We start from the raw sequence: 17,669 nt of genomic DNA on the forward strand, positions 1-17,669 counted from the left end.
AAGATGGCATATAATGCAGAGGTGATCTGATGCAATGTCATGGGATACCAGGGAGGACTGTAGAATGTTATCATCAGGTCTATGAAGAATCCAGTCTAAAATGTGACCATGTTTATGAGTGGGTTGGTTAACTGATTGTTTGAGGTTGAAAACATTAATGGAATCTATGAGTTTTGATGTATTTGGGTTTCCGGGACAGTCAAAGTGAAAGTTGAAATCTCCAAGAATAATCAGGTTGCCACCTATCGAATTTCCATAGTCCAGGAGATTCAGAAACTGCTCCAAAAAGAGAGAGTCAGCCAGCTTGTTTTTTCTACTAGGAGGAGGGTGGTATAGGCAGAAAAAATGGACTGACCTTTGCTCCAGCGTTGAGTGTGGTTTGGACTAGTTCAAACGATGTGTGGTCGAAATTGAATGTTGTGGTGTGGTTAAGATGTTTTATCATGGAGTTCTTTGTGATGACAGCAATTCCACCTCCGCGAGAATTACGGGGGAACGACTTGACGGAGTAACCAGTGGGTTACTATTGTTTGGTTGTTTTGGTACTTGATCATGCAAAAAAAAACTTTTTTTTATTTAATTTTTTTAGCAGCATCAAGTAAATCAAATGTTGACATTGGAAACATTAACGAAGTGTTCCTGGAAGTCTCAGACCTTTTCCATATCGATAAGGGGTTCCTGGTAATCTTAGACCCTCTTCCCTTTTTTAAAATCCTTGTCCTGTTGCTTTCTCTAATGCCATTCCAGCAGCAGTTCCAACAGCACCAAGTGCAGCTGCTTTTGTAACAGCTGGGGCTCCAGCAGTTATTAATGCTGGTATAGCTGCAAGAATTTGAAATATATAACCTGTTATAATTGAATCTTTAACAGCACCAGCAGAAAGATTGAGTTTAACATCTCTTTTTGATTGTTTGGCACTATTGAAATATCTGGGTTGACGTTCTGACAATGATAGTTTATTTTGACCATGTGTGATCTGATCTTTTTTTTAGTGATATTTTTATTCTTTGCTGAATACGATTGAAGCTTTTTAATCTGACCAGGAGTCAGAGTAACGCTAACATGATGATATGATAAATTTATTATCGTTGTAGCAACACCAATGTCTTTTTGAATTGTTTCAATACTTCTTCCATCAATCATGTATGTAGTGCTATCAAACAACGCCATAATACCACTGTTAACAGAACCAACCATATCATTAGCTCCATATGGTGTATTAGAGACGTCTGTTACAAGCTCTCCCTCTACTTCAATAAAAGCTTCAGCAGGTAAAAATATATCTGCTTGTATCTTAAACATGTAATTTGATTCTTCCTCGTGCGTTAGGTACACATGCATCATAAGAATAATATTGATAATCAGGTATACGTTCATCTTTGAGAATTGGTACATCCATATCAAATGCTGGATCGGATATACGCTTGAACATTTTTATTATAATTGTTATCATCTAACACGAAGACCACTTCCTGAAATAAAACTTTTATTTGTTGGCGTAATTTTATTAGTCAATTCTGCAGGAACGACTTCATTAACAGCCAACTCTGCTAGTTTTTGATTTGCAGCTTGATTTTTTATTTTACTCATATTTGCAGGCTAACTTTAGTGCTGGGTAATATTACTGGCTGTGGTTTTCTTCATATCAATCGAGCTAATCGTTCCTTGATTGCTGAAAATGCTTTACCAGCAACATTACCAACAGCACTGATACCTTTATCACGAATAGCTTCACTAGCATTCATTCCTAATTGTTTTGCAATCGGTATTGCTTTTGGAACTATTCTCATAAATAAACCTTGAACAACATCACCAAGTTCATCTCCGTAAATCGCTTATATGTTGGCAATAATGAGTTTACTACCCTAACATTTACAGGCCCTTGTTGAGCATTATGTATAATCATTTTTAACTTACACCTTGATTAATTAATTGTTTTCAGTCGCTGTGATAATCATCAACAATTTCATTAATGAGAGAATGATAAAAATTACGATCCATAACACCGCCTGTAAATAATCTTCGGCAAATATCAGATATTTCATTAATAATTTCTGGAGAATTATTTCCTGCAAGTTTTCCTCCGATCAGAATTTTAAGTCAGTCAACATCGGCAAGAACACTGTCAGGACAAGTAATAAGACCACTTGAGTAGAAAAACCACTTCCAATAGCACTGGGAGACATGTCAGATTTTATATCATAAAATTCTTCTTCGGAAATATATGGGCTTAATAATGAACCAGGAAAATCTTTTTCTTTAAGAGGTTTTTTAGTTAATAATGATTCAAATGTATCTTCTACTTTTTGTCTTTTTACATCATGCAAATCCTTGAAAGATAATCACGGTTATCCTTGAAAGGTCTATTTCTAAATAGAATGCATATCTTTAATCCAATCATCTTCATTTTGCCAAGAGTCAACAAAATTAGGTTTTGCATATTTTGCTGTTTCATTATATCCCTGTGCAGCAATATTTACTGCATCATTATGAAAATTTTTATAGGTTCAATACCTTTAGTTGTAAATCTATTTTTAATATTAATTAGTTCTGGAGGTTCTTTAGGAGATTGTGATTTTTGCTGCTGTGGTCAAGGAATTTGTGAAGGGGATTGTGGTTTTTGTGATTTTTGTTTTTGTCGTTCTATTTGTTGCTGCAGTGGAGGAAGTTGATATGAAGGTTCTTGCTTAGGAGGTTGCGGTGGGGAAGGTTTTAGTTGAGAAATTTGTTCAAGTGCCTTATCATAAAGTCTTTTTATTTCATTAACAAAACTTCTATATTTTAGATCATTATCTCTGGCTTGTCTTTTGTCGTAATATATACGATATACCCACTTATCCTTTTACCTCATAGAGCATAGTTACAAAGTGCAGCGTGCTATAAATATAACACCTGTTACCTAGTCGACCCCATATGCATAGACCATCCTGTGAACTGTTAAGCAATGTAGTGTATGTTACGTTTAACAGCAATTTTAACCATTTTACATTTTTGGTACGCATCTACTATATGTGGAAAAGTTTAAGAGTAAAGTCCAATTGTTATAGCTGTGTAATTGTTTATCACGGAAGTATTTTTTATGTGCTTTAAAATCTTGAGAGAACTGCCATTTCTCATACTCAAAATTTACAAGTATTTTGTCTGCTTCTATATCACTAAGTCATCTGAATTTGATAATTTATAAAAACTAACTGCTGCCTACATCAATATCAAAGCCTTTACCTAGGTTATTGAATCTTTCATAGTTGTGACTCTAATTGTGAAAACTTCATAAGTACTGAATGAAATCCGCTACCACCATTTTGGAGAGTGGAGATTATGACCCAGTTACTTTAAATAGCAGATATGGACCAGTGCATAAACAGTGACCATGTGATCTGACGTAATTGTCATTCGCAGAAATGAATGTAGTATCTAACAGGGGGTTTTCCCCGAAAGTGGCGCTACGAAAACCGGCTTAAAATGGCTGATGTTTACAGCCAACGTCAAAAGGCGCTTCCATGCGACTTGAGTAGAGGCGTCAAAAGGCGCTTCCATGCAAATGGTGTAGAGGCGTCCAGACACACTTGCATGAGGTAAAGGGTTAATGAAATTATCATCATTTACAGTAGTATAATTAGATTTTAAAAATTTAGTCTTTTCAAAAATAGCTTCAAATGTCTCCCTAGGCAAATCTTTTTCTTTAATATTTGTAAGTTGTTCAATAAAATCTTCTCTAAATTTTTTAATCAATTCAACATTTTCTTTTTCTACTTTAGGTTTGGGTGCAAGATCTTATTTTATTTCATTAATACCTTTAAGTATTTCTTCATCTAAGGGGGGAGGTTGGGCAGCAGCTATTTCAGTTGGAAGATCTCATAAAATCTTTTTTGTTTTCTTAGTTCTTTCTGCTATTTTTCTAGGATCCATAGCAGTTTGTTCTAATGTTAGAAGAAGACCTTTGGTAACTTCTGCAACTCTTTCAGTAACTTTTGTAACAGGTTCAAAAAACTGTTCTGTACCTTCTGCATATTCAACTTGTGAATCTTTATGTTCTTGTAGTTTTTGTTTGAGAACATCATGAACAGGAAGATATCTTCTGATTGCTTCTAATCTTTCTCTAGCTAATCTACTAGTATAAGATTCCATTACTGATATAATAATGATTTAATTACTCACACATTTATAGCAGCAGAGGACGTACGACCTCAATGAAGCATCCGGTGGGTAAATGAACGCACATACAAACTTAGAAAAAACACAAACGACAAAGATAAAGTAACAAAACAACTAACCCAATTAGAGAAACTCTCTGTAAGTTAGAGGCTTCAGTTTGGTGTTATTGACCATATTTTTTCTATTTTTTTCATAAGAAGCTTTATTTTTTCAAAAATGATGTTTCAACAAAAGGTCTGTTCACCTCCTCTGCTGCTCCAACAGACCGATATACTTGAAATTCATTGTCATCAACATTTTACTTTTCTTTACAACTATAGTTGATGCCAAAGAAATGTACCATTTGTAATCATCTGTGTAAAATTGTATGGTTTCTCTTATACATAGTTGAAGCATCAGCCAATACCCATTTCCTTATTTCATTTTCTTCAGGAGACTCCCATTCTTTCATTTAAATAATCACTAAGTTCATACTAACCTTCTGCTGCCTTTCTAACATTTAATTTTACACTGCAAGACCACATCAAGCCTTCCTGACCATGTTTTTCAGAATCCACCTCTTCTACTTCATATTTGCTGACCTCCACTATACCTTTAACAAAATTATATAAGCAGCTATTACACAATTAAAGAAGTAGATTAAATGTAGTTATTTTCATGTTATAAAAAATCTCCCAATCATGCCAAATTCAAAAGAAGTGGACATGTGTATCAAATGTTAAATGGCAATAGTTGTGAACATTAATTATGGTACAAACCTGATACACACTTTGATATGCAGCAATTATGTTGTTAACTGGGTTCTTTACAGTGACAAGAAAGTGTATTCTTTTGTTGATGAACACAAAAAGTTCAATCAAAATAGTGAGGCTTTGGAAACCATAGTAGTTCTGATTTTTTTGCCCTCCAACAATATTCTGTTACATAAATATTTATATACCTTCAGGGTATTTTATAAAATACAGTCAACTCCACTTATATGCATAGCCTCGGGACCAGACCCAAGCTATGCATATAAACGGAGTATGCATTTAAGCAAATTAATGTATATTTACAATGAAAAACGGTACCATACTTTCACTATGCAATTAAGCAATATGCATTTAAGTGGAGCAGACTGTGTACCATGATGAATAGCAAACTGTAATTTTGAAAAACAATTTAAAGATATAAAATAGCATTTTAAAAATATGAAATTCACCTTACCGTTTTCATTAAGTTGCATCAACATACACTTATCAGAACAAAGTTTGTCAGCAAGTTCTTCACAATCTATATCCTTTAAAGAATCCACAAAAGCTAAAAGAGCACCACTGCCTTTATCGAAGACTTCACTGAGGAACAATTCTGATCTACGTCTTCGTTCAAATTTTTTTATATCCATGAAAAAACTTTTTTCCAAGATTCCTCTATCCACAAACATGTCCCGAAATTCAAGGGGTTCAATTTCATCCATGATATAATCATAATGCAGAAGCAGGTTATTCTTTATAATTTCTGACTTTCCTGGCATAGAAGATTGTTGACTAGAAGGAAGATGCCTATCTTCAGTCATAGGTCTGAAGACTGTACAAGGCTCTTAAAGAAATAAAGATGAAATGGTTACAATATCATTTACAAAATATTGTTTCTGTTGCAATTTATAAGCTAAGTCTTTCTCTCAGGTAATGGAAATCTGTAAGCCACAAAAGTTACATCATAGTACTAGGTCTAATAGAATATGTGTATTCTTAAAAGTCAAGTTGAATGCAAGGCATTACAAGCAAGAGTACTGTGACTGGCATCTTCTATGCCCACCAAGTCTTTATTAGTCCTTATGTAGGCAGTATTACAGTATGGTTGACTTGGCCAAGGTATATTGTCTTGAACTAATCCTACTAAGCAGAAACCATTATTATTTTTTTCAGACTTACCATGATCATGATATCTAACCTTTAGACTAAAAATCTATAGGAATCTTTCATTGTTTCCCTTTACCCTCATTTCTGCTTCAGTGACCCCCTAAAGATTTATTTGACCCCCAGTTATGATACCAAAGTTTGTGTTTTACTCATTCTGACCCCCCGTTTTGACACCAAGGAGATTTTTTTACTCTCAGTCTTGCATCCCTAGGGGATACACTGGATCTTTATTACCTTATGTGCAAGCTATCCACAAAATTTGATAAGGGAACTTAACCTGGAGCAAAATTTATTGATTTCTAGGTAAGCCACAATAACCCTGACCATTACCAACTGACCCTAAAATCAGTATGCCTCTTTTCCACCTTTAGTGCAAGCTCTCTGAAAACGTTTGTCAGGGTACTAAAGTTATCATATACAAAGTTACCTTGACCCTTGACCTTTTGATCCCCAAGTCAACAGATTTCTTCCTTAGCCCAAGTGTACACAGTCCACACATTTGGTTCAGGCGTCATGTAGAAGTAATGTGAACATACACAGTCAATAACTGAATTTTTCATGCTGAAACCACTTTTTTTCTTTCAGTCAGTGACCTTGACCATTGGCCTATTGGCCACAAAATTAATCAGATTCTTCCTTTTCCAAAGTGCACACTATCCCCAAAGTTTGGTTTAGGTGTGTCATGTGGAAGCAATGTTTTTGTGCAGAAAAGATTTTGCTTCTTTCAATAAGTCACCTTGACCTTTGGCTGTTTTACCCCCCTCCTGAAATCAATAGCTTTCTTCCTTATCTCCAAGTGCAAACCATCTACAAAATTTGGTCCAGGTATGTGAGAATGAATTTAATGTGTGGAAACCATTTCTCTTGTTTCTGTCACCGTGGACTTGTCATTTGATCTTCTGACCCTAAAACTGACAGGTTTCTTTCTTACCCCAAGCGCAATCCATCCACACTGTTTGGTAACTATAGATGGTGGAAAATTCAGTTATCACACAGAAACCATTTTTCTTCTTTCAGTCACTATGGCCTTTCAACTCTAAAATTAGCATTCATCCTTACCCAAGTGCAAGCTATCCACAAGGTTTAGTAACTGTACAATAATAACCTAACTTACTGCGCAAAAACAAGTAACAGACTGATGGTTGGATAGAAAATATAACACAATACACATAAGGAATGAAAACACACATGGGAAACAGTAAATTTCTTTACTGATATAATATTTATGTTTATACATTATACATGTATTCACTTGCAATTTAAGAAGCTGCAAGTTGTCATATACTCTTACCATCAAATGTGACATTTTCTTTGGAACAGATTGCTTTGATCTCCACACATATTTCACCCACAGGAAGTGAATCAAATATGTCTTTCTGATCAAGTAGGCTCAGTATAAAGTTTTTCATTCCACCATGATGGCAGAAAAACTGAAGCGTCTCATAGGTATATTTCCTGTCAGACCGAAGATGGATAATAATGCTTCCAGATGTCACCTTCATAGCATCGAAACATGCTGGCAGCAGCAGGAATGGTAGTCCTCCTGAACTATTTACGTAATTCTTGACTTTCATTTCCACTTCTTGAATTGTCACCCCATCTTTCTTAACTTTCATTTCAACCATGTACACCTCAACTGAAAGAATAGATGATTCAGTCAAGTTTATTTTTTGTATCTCCTACACAACAAAATCTGCATCTTTGATACCTTCAAAAACTGACATTTGTTTATAACAAGATGTGCAAAAAGATCTTTTGCCAATCCATTTCAGAAAAATGAATTCCACAATGATTTTCCTTTAGATTTAAATTCCCCCATTCCTATCAACAACCACTGCTTCAATAAATTTTATCTACAAGATAAGTTTCCAAACTTCAATTTTGCCAGCTTCAATGGCAAAATGTCTTAATAGTGGAGAGAAATTGGGAAAATGTTAAAATACCATCAACTATACTATATAAAAAAAAACACAAAAATAATCATCACATCCCAATTCTAACTGAATCTGTTTCATTTTTATCAATATATATTTTACGGTTTGCAAACAGTTAAGTTATATTTTTCTTATATATATATATATATATATATATATATATATATATATATATATATATATATATGTATGTATGTATTAAAAGAAGGTATAACAAGTGATATAACAAGCTGGAAAAAATTCATCTTGAGGGAAAAGAAAAACAATATATCCTGGTTCAAAAGAAAATCACATTAGGGGCCCCCAGTGGCAGAGTGGTCTAAAGCGCTCTCCATTACGGATCACTGCCATCTCACCTCTGTCTGTGTGGGTTTGAGTCTTGGATTAGGCCAATGTTGGTATGTTAGAAAGTTTGCCAGTAGCTTCTTGTGGGTTCATGGTTCTTTCCGGGGTTTTCCTGGGTTCTTCCTCCATCATTAATACTGGCCGCCTATCGTGTGCTGAAAAATGGCATTAAATCACACAACAACAACAAAAATCACAGTACCCAAACCACACCTCAAATTACATAACTGGTCCCAATGACTGTTGACAGGAAAAATAATGAACAATTACTATATATTTACAAAACAAGTGGCATGAGGTACTGATGTAATGCTTATGTTACAGATTCCTCAGCAATTGCTCAATTATACGTTTTGATAACTCCAAGAGTTGAGCTTTCATGCCTCTTCTGTCTTGTGTTTTGTGCCTGTACAGTATCTAATTAACTGGAAAAAATGATTTTACAATTGCACTGAATAATTATGTACACTTTATGCCCAACATCTGACATGGAAAGTTAGCAAACAATCCTTTGAACTCATTTGTCAGTCATGTACACCAAATACAGACCAGGCAGCTATTTTAGGATCTCTGACACATTTTGGTCCCAAAATAGAATATTATCATACAGGTTAGAGAATTATAATTCAACCCTACTGAGAATGAGTTACACCTCCAATCAATCCCAATTCTTAACAAAGTACATATGCTGAGATAATGATGGATACAGACACATCTGCTTGTCAACCCAATAATTAATTCTCATCTAAATAAAGTCATTCCAGATTTCTCTCAGAGGACTCAAGGTATATATAAGCTATTATTTAAGTTACAAATATACAGTGGAATGGGAGGACTATCCCTGGATCCTACAGATGGATATATGATAATATGATGTAAAATTTAAGGGAGAAAGAATAGAAAACGTAATGCCAGGCAGGTTAGAAATCATTGTATATATATGTGTGTGTGTGTGTGTTCTAGCTAAGCATGAATAGAGGGGAGCTATGCCCTGCCCAACATTTTTAGCACCCCTGTCAAATGTATGCCTCTGAACACCACTATCAAATTTAAAAGTGCCCTGATCTTTCAATTTGGAAATTTAATTCTGTTCTGGCACCATGCTACTGGCCGGTTTTGCCAGACCCTGCCATTGGTTAACTTTGGTCTTTATCGTTAATGCTCATTATTGATGCAGGCGCAATCACGCTTAATTATATGGAGGGGGATTCGCCATAATTATATGCGTGTATTTCCCAATCTTCCTTGATGCATTATTGTAAATGGCTGCTTGCAAGTGCTACTTTCATAATTCTATCAATGTATATTGTATTTTCATTGATGCAAATTGGACGTGGAGTTTGCAAGTGCTACTTTCCTTCTGCATTATTGTCAATGACTGCCTGCAAGTGCTATATTCAAAATTCTAGTCATTAATTTTTTATTTTTCATTGATCCAAGCTGTAAATGGTTGCTTGCAAGTTTTTCGATCTACTTTTTTTCTGCGTCATAGTATCTTGCGATTTGCCAACTAAAGAATTGATTCTGTAGTTTGTCGTATGACAAACGCTATGTCAGTTATTAAATTTTTTTATATTCTGTTTATAAGCTTTACAATTACAACATTCCAACTGTTTTCATACGGATTTTGCCTTGCAACAATGTAAATACTAAGTTTTATCAGTATCGTCTTTGTTGTCAAACTCGTGTCGCCATCTGTTGTCATAATGGCATACTAGAGATTAGCATGGCATTATGACAACAGACGGCGCTCTAAATTTCTACAGTTTTTTCTTTACCAGAAACAATGAATGCTCCCCACGGAGCTTTGCGACATTAATTTTGTGTCGATAACTCTTTCAGTCCCTTTTTAATCGTCTCTAAAACCATATGCTTACTCGAAGATCTAAGTGATTTATATCACCTTACGAAAACAAAAACGCATACAGTACAGCAAGGTGGTCCTTCTTTTTCAATCCCAGTTTTGACGCACTTAATTATTTACCTTCACCGTTTAAGAAATCTACTTCTTAGTGATATCTCTCATTACTTTGGAAACATTAGTTATTTTAGTAAGGATCAGAAATGACAATGATATATTCCCTCTTACTCTTCTTAACGAGTTTTCATCAGACGAACCCTGGTTGTAAGGATTGTATTGTACGTCACCCATTTTGACGCACCTCGCAGATGTCTATCTTTTCCTGTGATACTCTTGTACATAAGCTCCCGTGAAAATAAAATATTTCAGAGCAACATCAATAGCACATTAAAAAAAAATTTATAGGTAAAATGACATTAAAAAAATTAAGCTTTCCTTAAAGGTGTTCTTATTCTTATCACGATCTTCATTTTGGAACATATTTTGCCGCAAAAAACGAAATAATCAAACTGTGGAAAATCATGATCGTATCATGATAAAAATGATTACTTGCCTTAAAAAGATTAGATTTAGTGTACAATTGTTTTCCAATACTTAATTTGCATTGTTAATGTACAGAACCTCAACCTTTGAATGTATTTTTAAACAAATAACCAAAAAACCAGCTTTAAAACTGGTTTGCATCCTTTAAAACTTTTGTCTCTAAAAGTAGAAATAATCAGAGACAAAAGATGTTACAGGAGATTTTACTTTTATCTATTGTAACTCTTACTATTATCAAACCAATTAAAATTAATAATTTGGTTCAAGAATTTTAAAAATATAAATATAGCACCCTTGAGTTCTAATTATTCAGCTGCTCTTTCTCACATTAAAGATTTTAAAAAAAAGCTTTAAAGAATTTTTGAAATATGAATGTAGTGACGCATGATTCTGACTTGTTATTTGTGCTGCTCTTTGCAATATGAAAGTAGTTTAGTGAAATATCTATGATCAAAGAAAGAGAAAGAAAGAAAGAGAGAATGCACCAAAACTGCATATTTTTTAAGTCATTGTAATTGTATACATGTATGCTGGGTTGATGAGTGTGTTTTGGGACAGTCTTCAGCAAGTATCAACAAAAGAATAAACTCTACTGATCTTACACGATAATTATACAGGGTAGAATTTTACAGATCACTGTCTTTTTATTTGGTTTTAATCTATTTAATTGCCTACATGTATCCTGGGTAGTTGAGGGTGTTTTGGGACAGTCTTTTGTTGTTTTAGGGTAGCCATGGGGTCTTTCATTTGGTGATAAATACCAATATGGGGAAAAAAAACTCTCCTCATCTTACTCGATAATTATACAATGCAGGATTTTACTGATCACTGTCCTTTTTAAGGTTTGATTCAATATAATGGCATACATGTATCCTGGGTAGGTGGGATTGTTTTCGGACAGTCTTGAGCTAGCCCCATTCCTTTCAGGGTGACAGAAAAATTAAACTGTTGGATGTTTAATTCATATGTAAGTTGTTGAAAATAATCAAACATAAAATTTGCTGGACAGATTTGGGGAGGCAAACAAGTGTTAAAAACATTGCCTAAACTTTCAGAACAGTTTTTGCTTTAATATTCTTCAAAGGAATAGACTATGGAAATCTTGAGGACGGACACATTATGGTCAACAAGTATTGGTTGCTTGACTTGGTATTAGGTAAGGAACCGACAGTCTACCATTTTTCTGCTAAATGGCTTGTCAAATGGTCAAATGCAGGAATAGGTTGAAGATGTGCCTTAGATATCTTCTGATTGGGGTTTCCTACCATTTGACAAGTGTGACAAGATCTATGGTACTTATAAACATAACTTTTAATTTTCAGCAAATAAAAATTATTTTGGATCTTGTGATAAATCTTATTGATACCAAAATGACCAGCTTACGGAGTTTTATGGGCTAGACTATGCAATTTCTGTCTATATGACTTAGGAACAAGAATTTGATTGCTCACTGACCACTCATCACCAGCAGGTACATCAGGTGTCTCCATTTTCTCATAAAGACCCCATTTTTCACACCGTAACAAACTGGTACTTGTGTGGCTTTAATTTCTAAAACCCAGTCTTGTGTCTTCTCTGAGGAATAATAGTACTTGGTGACCTATAACTCACATTAAAATTACTTTTGCATGCTTATAAAGTAGCTGTTACTTTCTGCTCAGATATCTTACAACTGCAGTCAGAAATTGGCTACTGGTTTCATTCATTCTGTGAAGAAACTGACTTACTTATGAATCTCTCTCTCTCCCTCTCTCTCTCTCTCTCTCTGCTGAGTGATTAAGACATTTAAATTATGGAATTTACCTTATCCATTGTTCCAAGGCAATGGGGTTTCCTACTTTTATTTTAACTACATGTACTACATTAAGGATAAGAGGCCAAATTTACAATTTCATCTTAGGTTCATAAATATAATAGTTTTGTGAAGATCAAAGTATTAGAAATAATAAATTAGCAAATAAAATATAGTCCTTTTCATGTTTTCTGCTCATAGCAAGTGCAAACAACTTATTTTTATTGCCCACAAAATAAATTCATCAAAAAGTGAGCATTTTTGTACAGTAGATATATTGAATACAGATCCAGTAATTGAATGTTTTTGGGGATTAATTCTTGAAACAGACACTAGGGAATATAACCTGACTGTTCTTGAGTCATAATTTACAAATGTATGTGGTACACAAAAGGCAATGTGTCTTGGCCAATCCAAAATGTGCAGTTTTAATTCCTCAGAATTTGCAATGATGGGTGTATGTCCAATCCAAAAGCCAGATTGTGTGAAAAGCTTGTCTTCATTCATGTTTTATTCATGTGAAAGTGAAAAACAAAAGGGAATGGCAAATAAATCTATAAGAACAATGTAACACGACAATCCAGGTATTTGTTACCTTAATTGCCTACCTGTATGATAATTTTTGTTTCAGACTAATTCATCTAACAATATTGATTTTATGAATGCCGGTTTAAATTAAACTTTTTTTTCTCTTATATTCCCTACGAAAAGTTAAACATAAGACTGTATATTGTTTTTATTTATTTATTTTGCTTTATTGTATATTTGCATTGTGCTGATATTTTTTTGTGTCAATTGACAATACTAGCTTATATTTTAAACAGGATAAAATAATGATAAAATCACAGACAAATGAAGATGTTTATGTGGGGTGGTGGGGGTGATGGATGCTACAACAGACTGAGCTGTGACTCGCCTTAAAAAATTTACAAGTTTTTTTAGCAAATTATGTGGGGTGTGTGTGTCTTATTCTTCTAACAGAAAACAATCACATCTGTAGAAGATACATGTACAAATTTGTAATAATCTTTTTAACTACTACATTAATTTCATATCCAAATGTATCAAGCACTTTTAGTACTGTACTGTAGCAGTAATAATACAAAGTGAGCTGGTTACTGGTAGCGATAGCAATGTTATTTATATTCAATATATTATATTTTTATAATTGCTACCAAAGGAGTCTGATGTTTTATCAGTGAGGTACCATACAATCAGTCATCTTACCTGTACTATAAATATCGCTTCGTATATGGATGAATATGGTTTTAAATAATAACAAAATGTAGTTTCCAGTTTGATATATGTGGAAATAAAGTGTCTCATAATTGTATGGAAGTGTTCTTTATGTTTACATATAGAAAATATATTTCACACACTTAGAATTTCTTTTCTTTATATATATATATATATATATATATATATATATATATATATATATATATATATATATGCTTTGTATGTGATGTCCTTGTTTCAAGTCATTTGCCTCTTGCTGTTGTATTGGAATTGGAGATTTAAAATGAAATTGGAGATATGACATACTTGTCACAGACAACTAGTGACAATACTTGCTGTCTAATACATAATCATCCATGCCATACATTATATATATATAAAATTAAACTGCCACTGTAAACTGCATATTAACAGTACAATTTAGTTACATATGGTTGAATGAATAAACAGAATCCTCATCTCTGTAATGTACTCTCTCTCTCTTGTGAATAAAGAAATGAAAGTATGGCCTCGAGGTGCAATTATCTGCACTTTGCTCAAACCTTATGAGGTCTTTACTGCTACAAAAAGCAGAATTTGCACTGCACTCTAAAATAATAAATATGCTCTAAACTGATAAAATTGTGAATGAGAATATATAAACAAATCAGAGCCTTAAATCCTGCTTGTAAGTGGCTCTGCCACCATGCAGCATTGGTAAATTAAACAGACAAAATCAGAAAATGTTCAAATAAAATGGGGTGGGAAGGCTTAGCGGAAATATAATGTTGTGTAAATACATCTAAATGTATACAATTTGATACATTTAATTTATTTTGTGCTACTTGCAGGCCACCTGTCATCCGAATGTTAATACTCTGAGATATCAGCTGCTATAATTGAATTCAAATTATATTTTAAATAAGATGCCCAAACATGCCGTAAAGTGGTATAACCTCTTGTTGCTAGGGTCAGGGGAGTAGTCATATTGTAAGAAATTAACGTATCACAGCGCCATCTGTTGTCATAATGAGGCATTATTTTATGCTAACTTCCTTGATTCTAACTTGCAACATGCTTGGTGCTTGATGCTACATTATAGTCATGATTTTGGAAGGTGTAATTTGTGAAACTTGTGATATAGCAAGTTTATAAATGGAATGTTAAAACTTGTAATAACTGACATAGCATTTGCCATACGACAAACTACAGAATCAATTCAGTCATTGGCAAATTGCGAGATACAAGGACGCAGAAGGAAAGTTGATCTAGGCACTTTCAAGCAGCCATTTACAGCTTGCATCAATGAAGAATAGAAAATTCATGAATTGAATTATGAATGTAGAACTTGCAAGCAGCCATTGACAATAATGCAGAAGGAAAGTAGCACTTGCAAACTGCCACATACAATCTGCATCAATGAAGAATGCAATATACATTGATAGAATTATGAAAGTAGCACTTGCAAGCAGCCATTTACAATAGATCATCAAGGAAGATTAGAAAATTCATGCATAGAATTATGGCAGTAATCACCCTCCATATAATTATACCACCATTGTGCTGTATTAGAAAATGCCTACCACAGAGGGAGTTCATAATTCATTCGCAAAGATGGGATCTAAGCAAAAGAGGAAACTGACAGAATAATTTTGGTAAATGCATTTTATTTTCAATTTATTCATGAGGTTGAGATGTTCATTTTCTTCCTATTTGATATCTATCCTTACACCATCATCATGAGCCACTGTTGTGGTAAACTAAGGCCGTTTCTGTTGGGTATTTGTTGCTTTAATACGAAAACATAAAACTGCAGCCTTTTTTGTCCATATAATCTTACTTACATGTATGTAAAGACATAGTTATTGATGAGCAGAATTTATTCTTTTTTTACATTTATATTCATCATCAATTCATTGTACAATTGACTCTAATTTATTCAGAATGCATGATATGTAAACGAACGTTTCTTTCTCAACATCAGTACATTGATAAACTGGAATGTGAAAGTTGATTTGCCTTTATAATGAAATTAACATACTTTACAATTACAAGAATGATGTTTTAACAAAAAAGTAACTATTCTTTTTTTTAAAATATTGTAATATTTACATTATACAGAGAGAGAGAAAAAAATCATACTTTAAAAGTTTCATGGTTTTAATTTGTATGATATTAATTTGCCAATTATCATGTATTGTGTGGACCATAAGGTCATTAATTTATATTAATTAATTTATATTATTATTATTGTTGTTGTTGTTGTTGTTGCTGTTGTTTTATTATTATCTTTATTTTTATCACAAATCTGAAACTTGGAATTATATAAATATTGGAAGTTGAAGATTAAAATGACCATTTGTTTGTTTTAGATTCTCTCAAAATGAACCTACAATGGAAACCAGGCCAATGAGTTGGCAAAAGACCCAAAACCTATAACCTGTAATGAAGAAGAATTCTAGCTTTAAGCTACATATTGGTTGAAACAGTGAATAGTTTGAGAAATAAATGATGCTGAGTCAAAGTTACTTAATTTTTTTGTCCCTTGTTTTAGCTTAATGAACACTGAACATTCAGCCATTCATGTACTGATGCATGGAAATTAGTGCGGAAACAAAACTAAGCAAAATGGCAAACCAACAAGGTAATTAGAATATGTTAACATGTTTATGATCTAAGTCATTATTCTGCTTTAATTAACATTACTACTGACCATAAAATCTAGTTTTTTGGGAGGGTAAAACTAATTTTAATCATGCAATACTTACCTGTCTCTATTGCTTAGCTCTCTATTTTCATGCCAAAAATATATTGTCCGTATGATGTGAATACATTCTCCCAGAGTGGAGAAAAGGTTGAACCTTTGACCTTTTGCAAACCATTCTGCCGCAGACCATGCGCAGAAGGTAGATGTACCTATATGTCATCTTTTCACAGACAACAATTACACAAGATGTCAGAGCAGCGTGGGAGGAGGGTATTCGGCAACAGCGACAGGTAAGTACTGCATTGAATGATCAATGATCTGGTCCAGGGACAAGATGGCTGCCATGTATATATGGTCTTAACACAGCTCCACTCAATTCAATGAACTTGGTGTAAAAACTGGTGTTAAATATGCTAATACCAGTTGCCATAATTTATACTGTGGATTTATGACAATATTAAGTTAGTGTAAGTGAAATTTTATGTGCACATGTTCATGTATTCAAGTGAATTTGGAAACCTGTTCAAAACAAAAGATTTTTGGTTATCCACGATGGCTACCGAAGTGGATAATGCTTGAAATTGGACTACACCTACCATATCTGAACTTCAGTTGATACCAACTCAAACACATTATGCAAGTTTCATTCAAAAGTTTATGGATATGTGATAGTCATACATAAGGATTTGATATACTTTTGCTATCACTGTTATGAACAAGCTGAAAATATCAGAATCATGGAAACATTTAAATACCAGCCTTGTATGTTCCTTACTTAACACACTCAGCTCAACCTTTTCTGCATCATTCTCTGGCTTTAGTATGTCTGATATACCTGAAGATCAGAGCCACACAGATAATCCCATGCAGGAAAGTCATGTTCGGAATAAAAATGAAAACAATGGCGCAGATGATGATTTGGAGTTATCCAATATGGCTGACATTTACCCAGAATTCTTGAGGGTCAAATATAATAAATACAGTATCACTGTGAATATAGATCCACAAAAGTTTGAGTTTGTAAAACAGATATTGGATTCAGAACCTTGCATGACTTCATGCAGTTCAAGTGTACAAAATGGTATTATCTACAGAACACAAGAGAAAAACACTGTGACAGCTACATTGTATAAAACAACATGTGTCTTACATATACAGGGGCTGAACAGTCTCACATGGTTAGATCATATTATCTGTAAATGTAGACAGGATG

At 33.7% G+C, this 17,669-nt stretch overlaps 1 protein-coding gene across 1 annotated transcript in view; it reads right to left on the minus strand.

The window, feature by feature from the left end:
• Nucleotides 1–573: 573 nt before the first annotated feature.
• LOC149769491 (uncharacterized) overlaps nucleotides 574–17,669 on the minus strand; it is a 78,486-nt gene continuing 61,390 nt past the window's right edge. The window contains exons 5-7 of the mRNA XM_089949882.1: nucleotides 7,348–7,692; nucleotides 5,362–5,733; nucleotides 574–822 (exon numbers count right to left, since the gene is read on the minus strand). Coding sequence (XP_089806008.1) covers nucleotides 707–822; nucleotides 5,362–5,733; nucleotides 7,348–7,692 — 833 coding nt within the window. The 3' untranslated portion in view covers nucleotides 574–706. The remainder of the gene's footprint in view (nucleotides 823–5,361; nucleotides 5,734–7,347; nucleotides 7,693–17,669) is intronic.

Source organism: Sinohyriopsis cumingii, unplaced genomic scaffold (assembly GCF_028554795.1).
Source record: "Sinohyriopsis cumingii isolate HCF-2022 unplaced genomic scaffold, ASM2855479v2 utg003676l, whole genome shotgun sequence".
NCBI classification, from domain to species: domain Eukaryota; kingdom Metazoa; phylum Mollusca; class Bivalvia; order Unionida; family Unionidae; genus Sinohyriopsis; species Sinohyriopsis cumingii.